Genomic DNA, 18,188 nt, shown 5'->3' with positions numbered 1-18,188 from the left:
CATAATAATTCCGAGTTAATATTTAACAATTAAATACCACACCTATGGGGAAATTAAAGGCACAGAACCATTCTTTCCCAAAGTCAAGCACATACTGAGTAGCTAAGCTGGATTCAAATGTGTAACACTGCCTCTCCTTAGGAACCTCAGAAATCATGTGGTTCTACGCCTTCATTTTGCACCCTAATTATTGCCAATTACTCTCTATTTCATTTACCTCATCTTTCTTTCTAACATATTCTAACACAAGTAGATTAGTTTTTTGGAAGTATCTTTTCTCTGTTTTTCTCCTGTTTTAGAACTTCTAATTGTTCTCTTCTATCTAATAGATCAAGTTCAAACCCTAATTTAGCATTTAATCAAGACCATCTACAATGTAATTGTCTCTTACTAGTTATGTGGCTTCTAGAGAAGGCAAGCTAAGTGAATTAATTAATGTAGAATACACAGAACAGTGCTTAGGATATAGTATGTGTCAGCTGTCATTATTTACGGACAGTCAGTATAGCACTGTGATCACAGATTATCTAGGGTTTGGAGCCACCCTTTTTCTTTTTTTTTAAAGAAGGTTTTCATTTTCTGCCAACCTTATTTCCATTTTCTGTTCAACCTGTCTTGATCATAACAGTGCTCTGCCACTAACTAGCTGAGTATTTAACCTAGGCAAACTGTCATCCTCTCTGAGCATCAAAGATCATCCTGGGTTTGATACATTTGGAAAAGAATAAAAGAATTTCATCATGTGTATGGTACTTATAACATGTGTAAGTACTTACGGTACTTTCACTCATGTGTATGGTACTTAAAAAGAGGGTCTTTGGCTAGAGTTATGAAACACAAGACAGAAAGCTCTAGAGGCCAAGAGTGATTCATTCATTCAATCATTCCTTTAACAAATATTTACTGAGCTTTACTGTGGGCTAAGACCTGCTAAGATCTAGGAATGTAGCAGTGAATAAATAAGACAAACATGCCCCCTGTCTTCATGGGGCTTACAGATAAATGGGAGAGACAGATCTTGAACAGACAAACAGAAAATGATGAGAAAAATCCAAGGTGATTTCTGAACAAAAAGACTTTAAGTGATACAGGCAAGAGAAAAAAAAAGAAAAAAGGAAAGACAAAAAACAGGTTTAGATGCAACTATTGAGGCTGTAAATTTAAAAAAAAGAAAGAAGAAGTATTAACAGGGGTTATTGCCCAAATAGGTGCAGAGACAAAAGAAGGGAAAGCCTCAAAGATGACTCTGAAGTATTAAGCCTGTTAACCTCTGAAAGTTTGGTGCTCAGCAAAGGAAGTCAGAGACGGGCTTGAAAAACAAGAGTTTACATGTGCATGGCACTTTACGGTTTATGTGGCACTTTCCTGTCTTTATTAATGTACTGATCTTTATTAATGTACTAGAGATTGAGGAAGTGGCAGCTGGACAGCAAAGTGAGATGTCTAAAGACAGACTGCTAATGAAGAGGAAGAGACTAGTGTCCCAAGAACAAGAGGATCACTTCTCAGCCTATCTACAGGAGGACAGTTCATCTAATCACAAGTAGGTGACAATTACACTACTTACTCAAGATTCCTTATAGTGACATAAAAGGAAGCTGACACTTTAAGACAAACACTGATAGCCTCAGCAAAACAAATAAGCACTTACTTCTAAAACACTTTAGGAGTTTCAATGAGATATGGCAAAAATCTCACCTTGACAAAGTCCAGGACAGCATCTCTCTGGATCTGCTTGGTCCTTATTTTCTCCTCCTCATACTGTAGGGCGGCAAGCTGGGCCTCTCTCCGAGTTCGCTCTACTAACTGTTCTCTTCTCCGATGAAGTTCCAAGTCTGTATGTGATAACTGGAACAAAAGTATTTTGCACATGCAAGTGGGGATAAAGGTCCACTTGTCAATATTCCTACGCAATTCAGGAAACTACTGCTGACCCAAACAATTTCTATTTTGCAGTCGCCTAGAATTTCTTTAAGTGTGTTTACTGCGCATCTTTTCCCATCTTTGTACTGTGTTCTTGTATATGCTATAGAGCCATCATGTCAGTAAAGATTTACTTTCTGTCTGGTGTCTAAAAAACACTACTAGCAAGTATTAGTTGCACATGTTGTAGTGACTGTATTTTGGAGGAGACAGGTACTGAAATTTACACATATCTGGCAATTAAGGGTAACTTGAGTGTTATAAAAATAGAAAATCATCTTAATTTTTAAAAAAATCAAACCTGAAATAGAATTTTTTTTTTTACCTGATTGTGACTTGGTGATAGTGACATGACAGAAGATGGCTCAACTGGAACCCTGACCCAAAAAAGGGGGGGGGGAGACAAAAAATTCTTTGATAAGATAGGCAGATATATAAAAGCTAAGTAAAATTTTATTGTTAATGTAGCATACTATTAATCAATAGGCAAACTGTCTGGTCAGCAATGAAAGACTGATTACATTCTGTAAACCTGAGCCCAAGTCATTAAATGAAGCTACAGGAATATGAGATGCCTCCAACTCACATTTCATGTGATGGTATCATTGATCAGTCTACAGACAGCTAACAATGGTCTATGTCAGCCAGTGCTGACCAGACAGATATTTGAGATCACTTTTCAAACAGTATCATTTCTTTATAGTATACATAATTATTATCTCATTACTATGATTGAAACAAGATACATGTAAATGAGATCATTTTATATACAAAGTCATTTTACCCATAGGATTCTGGAAGATGACAGAACCTGGCAACTGTTCTTGTAAAGCACTCCTACTCCCATTTTCAACTGATGTAGCAATTTGAATAATAAAAGTAAATATTCTGATTTTTATTTTTAAGAAAGAGATAAAACCTGATTTGATGCTTTAAAAAAACCAGCAGAAGTTGCTTCTCGGTTTTATTAGTGCTAAATCTTACAGTTTGGTATTTATCTTTTTGCTGAATTGGATTTAGTGTTTCAAGAGTCTGTTACTCATTTGTGTCTCACCTAACAATGTTGGGAACAGTGACACTGTGACATTTAGGACCTGAAATTTTATAAAATTTTTTTAATTAAAAAAAAAAATTTGGGCGCCTGGGTGGCTCAGTGGGTTAAGCCGCTGCCTTCGGCTCAGGTCATAATCTCAGGGTCCTGGGATCGAGTCCCACATCGGGCTCTCTGCTCAGTGGGGAGCCTGCTTCCCTCTCTCTCTCTCTGTCTGCCTCTCTCCCTACTTGTGATCTCTGTCAAATAAATAAAATCTTTAAAAAAAAAAATTTTTTTTTTAAAGATTTTATTTATTAGAGAGAGAGAGAGAGAGAGCACAGGCAGACAGAGTGGCAGGCAGAGGCAGAGGGCAAAGCAGGCTCCCTGCCGAGCAAGGGGCCCGATGTGGGACTCAATCCCAGGACGCCGGGATCATGACCTGAGCTGAAGGCAGCCGCTCAACCAACTGAGCCACCCAGGCATCCCAGGACCTGAAATTTTAAACTATGATTATTAGCCTGTCAGGTTGACTTAAATGCATTAAAACAGTGTGTTACTAGGGAAATAAAAACAAACCTCCCAAAGCTCTAGTAGTTTCTTATTACCAACTAATAAAAAACCAAATTTTTCGGGGCGCCTGGGTGGCTCAGTGGGTTAAAGCCTCTGCCTTCGGCTCAGGTCGTGATCTCAGGGTCCTGGGATCGAGCCCCACGTCGGGCTCTCTGCTCAGCAGGGAGCCTGCTTTCCCTCTCTCTGCCTGCCTCTCTGCCTACTTGTGATCTCTGTCTGTCAAATAAAAAAAATAAAAAAAAAAAAACAAAATTTTCAACCTGGATTTCAGGACTCTTAGCCCATTTCAGAAACACACCCACTATGGAATCTTTTCTCTAATAAGATCTCTTCACATATCATATACTAATTCCTTACTTCAAGCCTTTTCTATAGATTCCAACCTATGGAGAACTTCTTAGAAAAGGTGTTTTTTAGAACCTTCTTGTTCTTTAAAATTGGGACTTTTCCTCTTGATGTACATGTGTAATCAATACTTCTGCATTTGTCAACTACGATTCGTGTCATTTTTTGGGCAACGTTCTTCAGAGGCACATAGAAACTATCTTTGAGCTCCTTCCATGTACTATATATTTGATACACAGTGTTTCTCAACTATTCTTCATGAAATTTTAGGAATAGAACTATTGTAATCCTCATTTTACAGTTGAGAAGCTGAAGCATGGAAGTTAAGGAACTTTCCCAACGTGATACAGCCAGTAATCCTTATCTACCTGATTTGAATTCTTATCTGACTCAGTGGTAGTCTGATTTTTCTTCTTCTATGTATGCTGCCTACGAGAACTGGAGGTACCTCAGAAATCATGGAGTCCACGCCACTAACTTTACAAAAGAGAAAACTAAGGCCCTCAGAAGTTCAATGATAGCTACTAGGGCCAGAGCCCGGATCAGAATTCAAGCCCCCTGACTTGGAGATTAGTGGCTTCTACTATTCCACACTTCCCCACTTTACAGTGGCAGAGTGTAGGAAGGAGAAAGTGAAAAGCATGGAGACCTAAAAGCATATGGGCACACATATAGAAAACAATTACCTGCAATGGCAAAAACTAAGCTGTGAAAAGTTAAAGATGGTGGCAAAGAGTGAAGCATGGCATATGGGAGAATAAAAGTGGCAGTGAGAATGGACAGCTCCCTCAAGCCAATCACCAGGTGCTAAGGTGAGTGTCACAACATTTCAGATAATTTTTTTGTTGCACAAGATTGTTCTGCACATTATAGGTAGTTTAGCCTTAATGCCTGCCAGTAACACCTATAATAATTTTGGCAACTAATTCCCAAATCAAATAAATACATTTCAAATATCCACTAAGAGTGGTGCTAGAATCTATTGAGAAACACTGGCCTACATTATACTTCCCTAAATTTAAAAAAAGGTAATACGTAAAAAAGCAAAACTTAAGCCATACTCTTGTTCTCTTTCTCTTCACATTTCTTTTCTTATATTGGTTCCACATCTTTGAAGTATTCACAAAATTCTTTTTTTTTTAAATTTCCAGGTATTAAAAAATAAGTTTTTAAAAACCTGTTTTTGTTTTTTAAAGATTTTATTTATTTATTTGACAGAGAGAGCGAGCACAAGCAGGCAGAGCAGCAGGCAAAGGGAAAGGGAGAAGCATGCACGCTCTCCACTGAGCAGGGAGCCCGATGCAGGGCTCGATCCCAGGACCCCGGCTGGGATCATGACCCGAGCCAAAGGCAGCCGCCTAACTGACTGAGCCATCTAGGCGCCCCTAAAAAAACCTGTTTCATATGACCTCAAGAGTATAGCCATATTTTTTACCTTTAATAAAATAATTAAAATACCACCTCCTAGGGGTGCCTCGGTGGCTTAGTTGTCAAGCGTCCGCCTTTGGGAGGGGCCTGCTTCTACCTCTCCCACTCCCCCTGCTTGTGTTCCCTCTCTCGCTGTCTCTCTGTTAAGCAAATAAAATCTTAAAAAAAAAAACAACCTAAAAAGCTTTGACAGAATAAATCATAATTTTTTTAAAGGTATAGAACAAATTACTTAATAACTCCTTAGACAAGGTTTAAAATAACACTGAAGTTGGGAAAAAAAAAAAAAACTTCCTTAAATTTTTTACTAATCCTTCCCAACATTTATCTTATTAGCACTCCCAGGCAGTACACTCTTACTCAAAAATTTTCAAGAGAAGAGAGGAGTAGGTTGGTAGGGTAAGATTTCTGGCTGAAATATAACCAATAAAGAATGAGACACAAGTGAGTCCAGTACTGTGACTAGTCTGGGAGAAGCAACATGGGGTAATTGTTAAAATCATGGACTTTAGAATTAATTGTAACCTAGTTTGAATCCAGGATCTGTCACTTTTTAAATTCTTTTATGGTTTTATTTATTTGAGAGAGAGAGAGCACAAGTAGGGAGAGGCGCAGAGAGAGAGAGGGAGAAGCAGGCTCCCCACTGAGCAGGGAGCCCGACATGGGGCTCAATCCCAGGACTCTGGGATCATGAGCTGAGCCAAAGGCAGAGGCTAAACTGACTGAGCCACCCAGGCATCACCAGGGTCTGTCCCTTAATAGAGGGTGATATAAATGAATATAGATGGAAAACTACTAGGTCTGGAAGCACAGGCTCCAATAAGGGAAGATTCCCTCAGTGCTGGCAGAGCAAAAATTTCTAAGAAAGTCATAAAACGAGAACACTGGCTTAAGGTTAGGTAGGCAGATTTTTGGCCCCTATTATTTCCACCCCCTGGTGTTACTCCAATAAATGTGTGAAATGCCAAAAAGGACTTTGCAGATGAAATTAAGGTTCCTAAATGGTTGACCTTGAAGTGGGAAAATTATCCAGATGGGTCTAATGTGATCATGGGAACTCCTCAAAGCAGAAGGTGGGGGCAACTGGAGGGAGGTGGTCTAAGCTACAAACTTCAGCTATAAGATAAATGAGTACTAGGAATGTAATGTACAACATGATGACTATAGTTAGCATTGCTGTGTGATATACAGGAAAGTTGTTAAGAAAGTAAACCCTGAAAGTTCTTATCACATGGAGAAAGAAAATTTGTTATTGTATTTATATGAGAAGATGGCTATTAACTAAACCTATCGTGATCACCTCATAACATACGTAAATCAAACTATCATGCTGTATGCCTTAAACTTATGCAGTGACTTATGTCAATTATTTTTCAATAAAACTGGGGGAAAAAACAGAAGAGGAAAGCAAGAGAGTTTGTGGGATATGACAGAAAGGGAAATCAGAGAGACTGAAAATGTGAGAAGAGATTCAAAATGGCTTGCCATTGCTGACCTGAAGATGGAAGGAGCTAGGAACCAAAGAATGTGGGCAGACTCCAGAAGCTAAAAATGGAGTCTCAGCTGAAAGTCAGCAAAGTAACAGGGACCTCAGTGATATAACTATATGAAATTGAATTCTGCCAACAACCTGCATGAGCCTGGAAGTGGATTCTCCCCCAGGGTCTGCAGGTAAGAATCTAGGCCAGCCAGTGCCATGACTTTCGCTTATGAGACCCTAAGAGGAAAATGAAGGCAAGAATGAAGGTCTGCCCACACTTCTATCCTATAGAACTGAGACATTATAAACTGAGATATTATGTCTTAAGCCACTAAATATGTGGTAATTTGTTACATGAGTATTAGAAAACTAATACATAAGGTAACTAAGGAAAAAAAAAAGCTGGCTTTTACCTTGGGAGTTTCTATTAAATTCTAGAATCTTGAGCTTTACTTATGATGGATGCAGGAGGTAAAAGGGACAGGAGATAAAGCATGGGACCTCCCAAAGTGGAAAAACACAACTGCAAACCCCCCTCAATATAAGGACTCATGGCAACTAAAAAGCCATTCTGAGATAAATTTCAAAGATATGAAATTCAACTAAATCCCCAAGAACTAACTGGTAAGACTAAAGAAGGCCAATTAAGAGATTTTTTTTCTTTCACTCTCCTCCCCAAATTTTCTTTACTCATCTATATCTCAGTTTCCTAAACAACTTTAATATCCCATCAAGTATAAGTGAAGATCTATGTATGACACTTTCTACAAAGAAAATTTACTGTTGTTTAAGAACAAGTTTATCAAGTCTACTGCTTTAAGACTTCATAAAAACAGAGAGGAAGCAAAGACCCAAAGGCTGTGAATTTTTCAACTACTGTGATATGGTGTATGCAAGAAACATTTGGAATTCAAGAATAAGCAGCAGTGCTCTAATTGGTCAAGTTAATTTCAGAAATATTCTGTGAGGCACTAAGTGTAGTGAAAAGATCATATCAATTGAGATAGGAAGGAGGAAACATACTGATGTCTCTGCCTGGCTCCCTGTTTCTAGTCAAAAGTTTAAGCAAAGAATGAAAAATAAAAAATTCAGGACTCCTGAAACTCATTTAGCCTTCTTTATGCATAAATTCAGACATATCACCATAAAATCTCACTGCCATCAAGTACCTTCAAATCACATAATTATACATATAATGGTTTAGGCAATCTGAATTTAGAATCAATAAATCAATTTTACTTCTTTTTCTATTACATGAGCACAAAGCACACTGTCACTCAGCTCTACACGGTATCTAAAACAGAGTCTAAATATCTTCGCCATACATATGTCTGCACAAAACCAAAATTATTTCATGCTCTTACTAATGAGTTTTAAAGATTGAAACAAATGAGAATTGGTTTTTTCAAACCTGTTTTGATGTAAATATCTTCTCATGTCCTCTGTTTTTTGAAACTCCCTCAGAGGTACTGGCTTTATGGGTGAACCCTAGGCCAAAACAGCAGAAATAAATCAATTTAACAGATGTATCCAAAACATTGTCGCTGCATAATCCACATCTGACTTGGCATTTAGGGATCTATAGATTACACTAAAAAATATTTTAACAAAATTTTCAAATGTGAATTTTTTTTTAAATGTGAATTTTTATGTTTAAAATATTCACTATAGGCTATATTACTGCTTTGATAAACAAAACACTATTCATAATCCCAAAATACTCTTTAAAAAAGATTTCCTTCTCACTCTATTATATAAATTACACTGACCATACAGTAATATCTACTATATGCTAAGATGTTAAGAGCTTGGAGAGGATCTTAGGGGTCATCTAGTACAAACTTCCATCCAGACAGGAATTCCCACCTGCCCTTCCCTGACTTGTTCTCGGCCTCACTTGTGTATTTCTAGTAATAAGGAGATCACTGGACAGATTACATTAAAAAAAAAAAAAAGATTTATCTGAGAGAGTGAGAGAGCACAAGCCGGGGTGGACAGAGGAAGAAGCAGATGTCCTGCTGAGTAGGGAGCCCGACATGGGGCTCGATTCCAGGACTCTGAGATTATGAAGTGAGCCAAGGGCAGACACTTAACCGATTGAGCCACCCAGGCACTCCGGGCAGATTACATTTCTTTACTTATTTATTTATTTACATTTCTTTACATATTATCACAAATTGTTACTTATGTTAGTCATACAAATAGTCCTGGGGATATTGGTGGAATATTAAGATACAGCAAAAACTAATTTCTATTTATGGTAAAATATGGTGTTAACCAAAAGAAGAATATTGACAATTTAATTTATTTGTAAACTAAAGAATTAAGGTCATTTCAAAAAGACATGACTGAGGAAAACTGAACTGTCCTCAGTGATATGGACCACATATTGAGAAATAAAATTACAAAGAGGCTTATAGGTAATCACAGCATTTATTTTGTCAAATAAGAATGGATAGAAATAATAAAATCTGATTTCAACACCAAAAATAAACATTAAAATGGGTATTCTTTAAGGGAAAGAAAACAACTTATCCAAAAAGGGTATCTAAAAAAAATCAAATGTAAGGGATGCCTGGGTTGCTCAGTCAGTTAAACATCTGCCTTCGGCTCAGGTCATGATCTCAGGGTCCTGGAATCGAGTTCCACATCAGACTCCTTGGTCAGCGGGGAGCCTGCTTCTCTTTCTGCCTGCTGCTCCCCCTGCTTGTTCTCTCTCTCTGACAAATAAATAAATAAAATCTTAAAAAACAAAAAATAAAAATCAAATGCAAAACTATTTAGAGTCTATCTCCAAGAAATCTAGGTAATCACATAGAACTAGAAAATCTTCTTTGGTGAGCCCTGCAAAGGGCTAAAGACTGTTTTAAAGTCAGGCATTAGGATCATATAAAATGAGATACAATTAGAGAACTCTGATCAAACAATAATTACTCTAATTTAAGTGAATATGCCTTCTTAAATAAACAAAAATCTCTCCTAGTATGTTAACATCAGTGACTCAACACACTGGTTTTACATACTGCCATTATCTAAAATTACTGCAAGAGGTACATGAAATTTTCATGACGAATGTGACATTGGCTTAATTTTAAAAGTAAATGTAATACCCAGCCTCCTGGGTGGCTCAGTTGGTTAAGCAACTGCCTTCAGCTTGGGTCATGATCCTGGAGTCCCAGGATCGAGTCCCGTAATGGGAATACCTGCTCAGTGGGGAGTCTGCTTCTTCCTCTGACCCTCCCCCCTACATGCTCTCTCTAATAAATAAAAAAAATCTTTAAGAAAAAAAGTAAATGTACCCTATAAACATGTGATACCCTATTTTATCATAATACCTCTATGTATGAGAAGTACTATAACAGAATTACATAATAGAAGAGTGTTTAAAATTTCAAATAGATCCTTTTTTGTAGTAACCCATTCTTAGATAGTATTCAAGAATGTAACACTTTAGGGGTGCCTGGGTGGCTCAGTCATTAAGCGCCTGCCTTTGGCTCAGGTCATGATCCCAGGGTCCTGGGATTGAGTCCCATGTTGGGCTCCCTGCTCAGGTGGAAGCCTGCTTCTCCCTCTCTCTCTCCCCTCGCTTGTGTTCCCCTCTCGCTGGCTCTCTCTCTCTGTGTCAAATAAATAAAATCTTAAAAAAAAAAAAAAGAATATAACACTTTAGGTGGTTGTTAAACCATCTAAAATAATACTGCTTTACGGGTACCTGGGTGGCTCAGTGGGTTAAGTCTCTGCCTTCTGCTCAAGTCATGATCTCAGGGTCCTGGGATCAAGGCCTGCAGCAGGCTCTCTGCTCAGCAGGGAGCCTGCTCTTTCACCTCCCCCCCCCCACTCTGCCTGCCTCTCTGCCTACTTGTGATCTCTGTCTGTCAAACAAATAAAATCTTTAAAAAAGTAAAAAAATAAATAAAATAATACTGCTTCATCACATTTTTATAGATGCCAAATTTCTGAAAACCTTATGACACAGAAGTCATAAAGAGCGTTATGACAGAGAATCATAAAGACTACCACACAAATACAGCTGGAATTTAAAAAAATCTATTACGAAACAGCAAAAACAATGGATTAAAAAAAAGATACAACTTTTCAGTAGTAGTATAACAGGCATTTTTATTTTCAGTAGAAATACCTCATCTATACATAAAAAAATACCCATAAAATAATCAAAGAGAAAGACCACAAGAAAAAAACTCCCTTTAAGATTACAATGTGTATTGTTAATCTTCATTTTTTTGCAAAGTAGTCACCCTTTGTTCTTGTAAGAATGTTCATATCCTGAGTCACATGTAGTCTCATTAATTTCCTGGTACACTGCTATTGCTGGGCTGCAGGACTTTGATTTAAATATCTTTATCCAACTTTAAATATAAGAGTGTCTTCTGAACACCAACAAAAAATACTGTTCAAAAGTCTTCAGACAGGGAAACTGAAGGATTTTTTTTTTTTTTTAAGAATGATAATATCGTTCCACAACACATCCCACTTGAGTGATTATCCTCTATTTCTAAAAGGCTAAATACATCACTCTCCAAAAAGGCCCCAAGTGTTTCTCAAATAACCCCTGCTCAGAGCTTGGGACCAACTCCAGACATTAACATCACACACACTGAAGTGGAGCCGTTTCATTATGCTGACTAGATACGCTGAAGAATGCAATTTCCACTGGAGCCCCTTGGGGGATTGGCAGTGATTCTTCTGTGGGCTGAATGCTCATTTGTTTTCTAAGGCAACTCAATGCTCCACTATAAGAGATACCCAAGAAATATAATGGCAAACAATTTATATTCTGTGTGACTTAGGATAAAAGATCCAATATAATTAAAAAATTATAAAAATTCTATGGTTAAGTTTGTATGTTGCTCCAAAGTCTACAGTTTGGTTCGATCCTTGTAATTACTAATGAAGCTATGATGTACCAGTTGGTAACAATAAAAAAGAAGTAAGAACAAGATGAATGAAAAGCATTACATTCATTTGCATTTTCTTCAAGGGCATAGAATACTCTTAGGACTCCTCCTATTCCTTCTCCAAGATTCTGAAATTTGTTTTTTTATTTGAAAAATAAAGCTAAACCCTACTTAAGACTACTGACTTTTTACAATAAATCTGAAAAATTCAGTCATGAAATTGGGACTGAACTTTATAAAACAAATAATTAGGCCTAAACCAATAAATCACTAATATGACAGAAATTTATACCATCATGAACTGTTTTTACTACGGGATAGCAACATATTTAGGCTTAAAAGTGTGTACTACCTCATGAGAGATTCGCCGTTGTTCAATGTACGCCATAAACTGGGAACTGAGGCTGTCTGGTTCCAGGCCCTTGGGCTGTCTCATCTCATCCTCTTCCTCCTCTGCAGTACAGCTATCAATGTAGTCGATCTGGTCCAGATCATGGTCCACTGTCCATACCACACAAACACACACCAGAAAAGAATAGTCAAATTCAACAGCCAATAAACACATTCAGCTGCATTCTTTTCTTTTCCCTAATATTTTCTATTCTGAAAGTGGGAGGAGTGAGAAGTGTAAATTAGGTAAGCCTTTCTTTTTTCTTTTTTTTTTTTTTTAAAGATTTTATTTATTTATTTCACAGAGAGAGAGAGATCATAAGTAGGCGGAGAGGCAGGCAGAGAGAGAGAGAAGCAGGCTCCACTGAGCAGAGAGCCTGATGCGGGGCTCCATCCCAGGACCCTGGGATCATGACCTGAGCTGAAGGCAGAGGCTTTAACCCACTGAGCCACCCAGGCGCCCCGGTAAGCCTTTATTTTTAAGTCCCTGGCCACTCACAAAAATAAGTTCTAGAAAAATCTTAGTCCTAATTCACTAAAGAATGCAATAATTGATAGTAATTATGGAATTATAGACTTCTAATATTTCTTTTTTCTTTGGATAGCTCTTTACTATTTTAAACCAGACAGTTTGAGTTTGTGAGACAAAGAGAGGATGAATAATTTTTAAACATTGGGGGGGTACATATTCTTTTAGATTGCCCCCTACCCCCCACCCATTTTAGTTTAAGGGCTTAATCTTACCCTTCAAGGAACTGGGAGGCAGAAAACCTAACACAGTCAAGTCAAAATGAAAGAGAAAGGACAGGAGGAAAGTGGACTCAGAAATAAGAAACAGCTGTTGACGACTTTTTCTCTTCCTGTAACTGTTGTCCATATTTAGAACAATGATTTTCTTATTTAAAAATTTATTTTCTAGAGGTCAGCAGTGTTGATATTTTGTAGCAGTTTGGGGACAGAGGGAATCATTTGAGAATTTTTGCTTCTCTAAATGCTTTGCGGTAAAAGGCCTATGAGTAAGATATAGCCATATCATTATTCTAATATGTTTGGGAGTGCCCTATTATTTTACATTTAAAAAGTAACTTTTTTCTTTTTTAAGATTTTAATTTTAAGCAATCTCCATATTCAACCTGGGGCTCAAACACACAACCCTAAGATCAAGAGTTGCATGCTCCATCAACTGAGCCAGTCAGGAGCTCCCAAGAGTAACTATATTTAAAAGCTGGCTAAAATGGCATAGTAGGGGGAAAAACCTTGCAACTAAGCTTTCTAAGGTTTCTCCAGAGACTATTGTATGACGTTCTACAGACTACCTATAAGTGACAGTTGCTGGGAATAAAGAACTCAGAGAAGTTCATTTTTCTGTTTTCAGATTCAATTATATCTTTCCTCTTTGAAACAAGCTTTTATTTATTTGAGAGAGAGAGAAAGAGCAGGGGGAGGAGCAGAGGGAAAAGGAGAAAGAGAGACTCTCAAGCAGATTCCGTGTTGAGAATAGAGACCAAATGAGGCTCAATCTCAGAACCCTGAGATCATGACCTCAACTGAAATCAAGAGTCGGACACCTAACCATCTAAGGCACCCAGGCCCCTCAGATTCACTTATTTCTAAAAAATTCCATATTGGCCATTAATATAAAAATGAATTTTGAGTTACCAGAGTTAATAATAACAGGTAAAAGGATGCAAAGGTTATAAATCTATATCCACATTAGAAACCAGGTACATAAATCCATCTTTTTCAATGAGCTACAATTTGTGTGACTAAATAATTAATGGTTCATTTTATGACTACTTCTCAAGAAAGCAACATCATCTTTACATACTATCTAGATCAGTATAGTCTAAGAGAAACAGAACACAAGCCATAAAAGTGAACCATGTAAGTAATAAAAATTATCTAGTAGCCACATTAAAAAAAGTCAAAAGAAAATGTGACACTAATTTTAATAATAGATTTTACTTTGTCTAATATATCTAAAATAGTGTCATCATAGCATATAAGTAATATAAAGTATTACTGATATTTTACATTCTTTTTTCCCCCCCGCATGTAAATTCTTCAAAACTCAATGTGTATTTTACAGTTATAGTACATCTCAATTTAGAAAGGCCTCATTTGGGGCACCTGGGTGGCTCAGTGGGTTAAGCATCTGCTTTCGGCTGAGGTCATGATCTCAGGGTCCTGGGATCGAGCCCCGCATCGGGCTCCCTGCTCGGGGGGAGTCTGCTTCTCCCTCTCTCTCTGCCTGCCTACTTGTGATCTCTCTCTGTCAAATAAATAAAATCTTAAAAAAAAAAAAAGAAAGAAAGAAAAGAAAGGCCTCATTTCAGGGGCGCCTGGCTGGCTCAGTAAGAAGAACAAGCAACTCTTGATCTCAGGGTTGTGAGTTCAAGCCCCAGGTCAGGTGTGAAGATTAGTTCAATAAAGAAAAGTTAAAAAAAAAAAAAAAGAAAAAGTTAGAAAGGCTTCATGTCCAATGCTCAATAACCACATGTTGCTAGTGGCTACCATACTAGACAGCACAGATCAGAACAAAAGTATTTTAAGTCTGAAACTCAGGGGAAAGATATCTCATATGAAAGCAAGATTAAAAAGAAAACCACTAAAATGTGAATGGAATGGTAAGTAACAGGAGTACAGAATATAAAATGGTAAGGAAAAAAAAGAGAGCAAGTCACTTAATTGAAATCATCATTCAAGGATGAAAGCTCTTAAGAAGACATCCAGGTGGCCAAGAGACACATGAAAAACGCTCATCATCAGGGAAATGCATATCAAAACTACAATGAGATAGCACCTCACACCGATCAGAATGGCTAAAATCAACAACACAAGAAACAACAGGTGTTGGCAAGGATGTGGAGAAAAGGAACTCTCATGCACGACTGGTTGGAATGCAAACTGGTATAGTCACTGCGGAAAACAGTATGGTGGTTCCTCAAAAAGTTAAAAATAGAACTACCTTATGATTCTGCAACCCCACTACTAGGTATTTACCCAAAGAGTACAAAAACATTAAGTCAAAGGGACACATGCACCCCATGTTTATAGCAGCATTGTTTACAATGGCCACATTATGGAAGCAGCCAGGTGTCCATCAACAGATGAATGGATAAAGAAGATGTGGGGTGTGTGTGTGTGTGTGTGTGTGTGTGTGTCTCTCTGCTGAGCAGAGAGCCTGATGTGGGACTCAATTTCAGGACCCCAAGATCATGACCCGAGCTGAAGGCAGATGCTTAACCCACTGAGGCACCCAGGCAGCCCAAGAAAAAGACTTAACTACAGAGAATAAAGTGATGGTTACCAGAGGGGAAGTTGGATGGGGGATGGGTTAAATAGGTGATGGGAGTTAAAGGAATGCACTTGTGATGAGTACAGGGTGGTTCAGTGGGTTAAGCCTTGCCTTCGGCTCAGGCCATGATCTCGAGCCCCGAAATGCGCTCTCTGCTTGGCAGGGAGCCTGCTTCCTCCTCTTTCTCTGCCTGCTGCTCTGCCTACTTGTGATCTCTCTCTGTCAGATAAATAAATAAAAATTCTTTTTAAAAAAAGAATTTTTTAATTTAAATTACACATTTTTATTCATTTTTTTTATTTTTTAAAGATTTTATTTATTTATCTGACAGAGAGAGAGCGAGAGGAGAACACAAGCCAGGGGAGAGGGAGAGGGAGAAGCAGGGGTCCCCCTGAGCAGGGAGCCCAATGTGGGGCTCAATCCCAGGACCCTGGGATCATGACCTGAGCCAAAGGCAGACACTTAATGACTGAGCCACCCAGATGTCCCTAAATTACACGATTTTAAATATCAAAATAAATAAAACTTGGATTCAGATGCTGTTGAAGAATACAATCCAAGATGAATGAAAAGGTGAATGTTAAGAAATGCACTGAATTCCTGGAAGTGGTCAAATAATGACCAAAGGGAGAATCTTAAAAAGGGAGAATAGTGGGGTGCCTGGGTGGCTCAGTGGGTTAAGCCTCTGCCTTCAGCTCAGGTCATGATCCCAGGGTCCTGGGATCAAGCCCCACATCAGGCTCTCTGCTCAGCGGGGAGCCTGCTTCCCCCTCTCTCTCTGCGTGCCTCTCTGCCTACTTGTGATCTGTCAAATAAATAAATAAAATCTTAAAAAAAAAAAAAAGGGAGAATAGTACTTTAAGAGAATCATGATGAAATCAAGATTAACAAAGATCTATTCCAGGTAAACAGTCTTTAATGAAGTTTCCTTCCAAAATAAAAATAAGTGAGAAACACTGTATTTTTTTTTTTAAGATTTTGTTTATTTATTTGACAGAGAGAGAAATCATAAATTGGCATAGAGGCAGGCAGAGAGAGGGGGAAGCAGGCTCCCTGACAAGGAGAGAGCCCGATATGGGGCTTGATCCCAGGACCCTGAGATCATGACCTGAGCTAAAGGCAAAGGCTTAACCGACTGAGCCACCCAGGTGCAAGAAATACTGTATTTTAACTGCAAGCCTGAAAACTTAGAGAAATTAAAATTTAATCCCAATGGAAAACAACTTTTTTCCAATCATATGAGGAAGTCTTTAAAAGAAGAGCTGGAGGGGCGCCTGGGTGGCTCAGTCACTTAAGCGCCTGCTTTCAGCTCACGTCATGATCTTGGGGTCTTGGGATTGAGCCCCACGTTGGGCTCCCTTCTCAGTGGGGAATCTGCTTCTCCTCCCTCAGCTCCTCCTCCTGCTCATGCTCTCTCTCAAATAAATAAATAAAATTAAATAAGAGCTGGAGAAGCTACAGATATACAAACAAAAGCAACGAATGTGAAAATGACCACTTAAAAACGCCAGTGACTGTAAAGACTGGCTGTGGTCGGGGGGACGTCTGGGTGGCTCAGTTGGTTAAGCAGTTGCCTTCGGCTCAAGTCACGATCCCAGCGTCCTGGGATCGAGTCCCACATCGGGCTCCTTGCTCCGCGGGGAGCCAGCTTCTCCCTCTGCCTCTGCCTACCACTCTGTTTGCCTGTGCTCGCTCACTCTCTCTCTAACAAATAAATAAATTTAAAAAAAAAAAATTTTTTTTTTTTTAAATAAAAAAAGACTGGCTGTAGTCGGGAGTTCCACTCACCTCCACCATTTGTTACAACTAAACTGCTCCGAGTCTCCTGGTACTGGCTTTCTCTTCGCAGTCTTTGTTCCTTAGTTATTTCTGCTACTCGAAGAGGCAGATCTGAAAATTCATCTGTAGGCTTAAAAAAAAAAAAGTGGTACTGTTTAAAAACATCATTTCAAACTTTAGACAACACAGTACTGAAAGCATGGACATAAATTTATACTTAAGAAGAAATAGCAAAAACTCCTGGAAATGAATAGTAGTTAACAGTGTCTCAACAATGTGAGTGTACTTAATGTCACTGATATGTACACTTAAGAATAAAATGGTATATTTTATGTTATGTATATTTATTTTACGTAATTTAAAAAAAGCGATGGAGAGTTATACAACACTTTACCAATAAACATGAATTTAAACTATCTACATATATGTATCTGCATGGATACAGATACGATTATGTACACACCTCCTGGTACATACACAAGCAATTCCAAATTACAAATGGGCTGTGGTCTGAAGTTCATTTGCTTTGGAATGAATGAAATAATGCTACAAATGGGAGGTTATCAGTCTTGCTAATAAAAGCTTATTTCATCATTCAACCCAACTGAGAGCAAAAAAAGATAGAAAGCATAAAAATAACTAAACACAAGAGAAAAAAGATATAATTAATTAGGACAATTATTTATCTTGAGCATGTTAATAGTCTTCACTAAGGTTTCTGTCTTATTACCCATCAGCCTATAGTCCTATCTTGTCACCTTGCAGCACGCCTTCTGCAACCTCTGCTCAAGGTCACCCAGCCCTGCAAACTTTAGGCTTCAGTTATAATTGCCTCAGTTCCCATTTGGCTTTCTAGGATATTAAACTATTTATACAAGACAATAAGTTAACAAACATGTAAAATGCGTGGTTAAAAGATGGCAAAGAAACAGAGCATCATTTCTGGATGGCAGTACTCTGTGGTTTTACATCTTCCTTGGCTTTTCCATATTTTATGTAATGAGAAATTGAATCCAATTAAGATAC

General features: G+C 38.1%; 1 protein-coding gene across 5 annotated transcripts in view; it reads right to left on the bottom strand.

The window, feature by feature from the left end:
• LRCH3 (leucine rich repeats and calponin homology domain containing 3) overlaps positions 1 to 18,188 on the bottom strand; it is a 118,893-nt gene that overhangs the window by 30,140 nt on the left and 70,565 nt on the right. For all 5 annotated transcript variants that reach the window (XM_080796217.1, XM_080796218.1, XM_080796220.1 and 2 more), the window contains exons 8-12: positions 17,172 to 17,292; positions 12,048 to 12,196; positions 8,191 to 8,267; positions 2,249 to 2,300; positions 1,699 to 1,848 (exon numbers count right to left, since the gene is read on the bottom strand). In XM_080796217.1, coding sequence (XP_080652343.1) covers positions 1,699 to 1,848; positions 2,249 to 2,300; positions 8,191 to 8,267; positions 12,048 to 12,196; positions 17,172 to 17,292 — 549 coding nt within the window. The remainder of the gene's footprint in view (positions 1 to 1,698; positions 1,849 to 2,248; positions 2,301 to 8,190; positions 8,268 to 12,047; positions 12,197 to 17,171; positions 17,293 to 18,188) is intronic.

This window comes from Martes martes, assembly GCF_963455335.1.
Source record: "Martes martes genome assembly, chromosome: 1".
NCBI classification, from domain to species: Eukaryota; Metazoa; Chordata; class Mammalia; order Carnivora; family Mustelidae; genus Martes; species Martes martes.
Note: the sequence above shows the minus strand (reverse complement) of the source record. Positions and strands in the feature narration are given on the sequence as shown.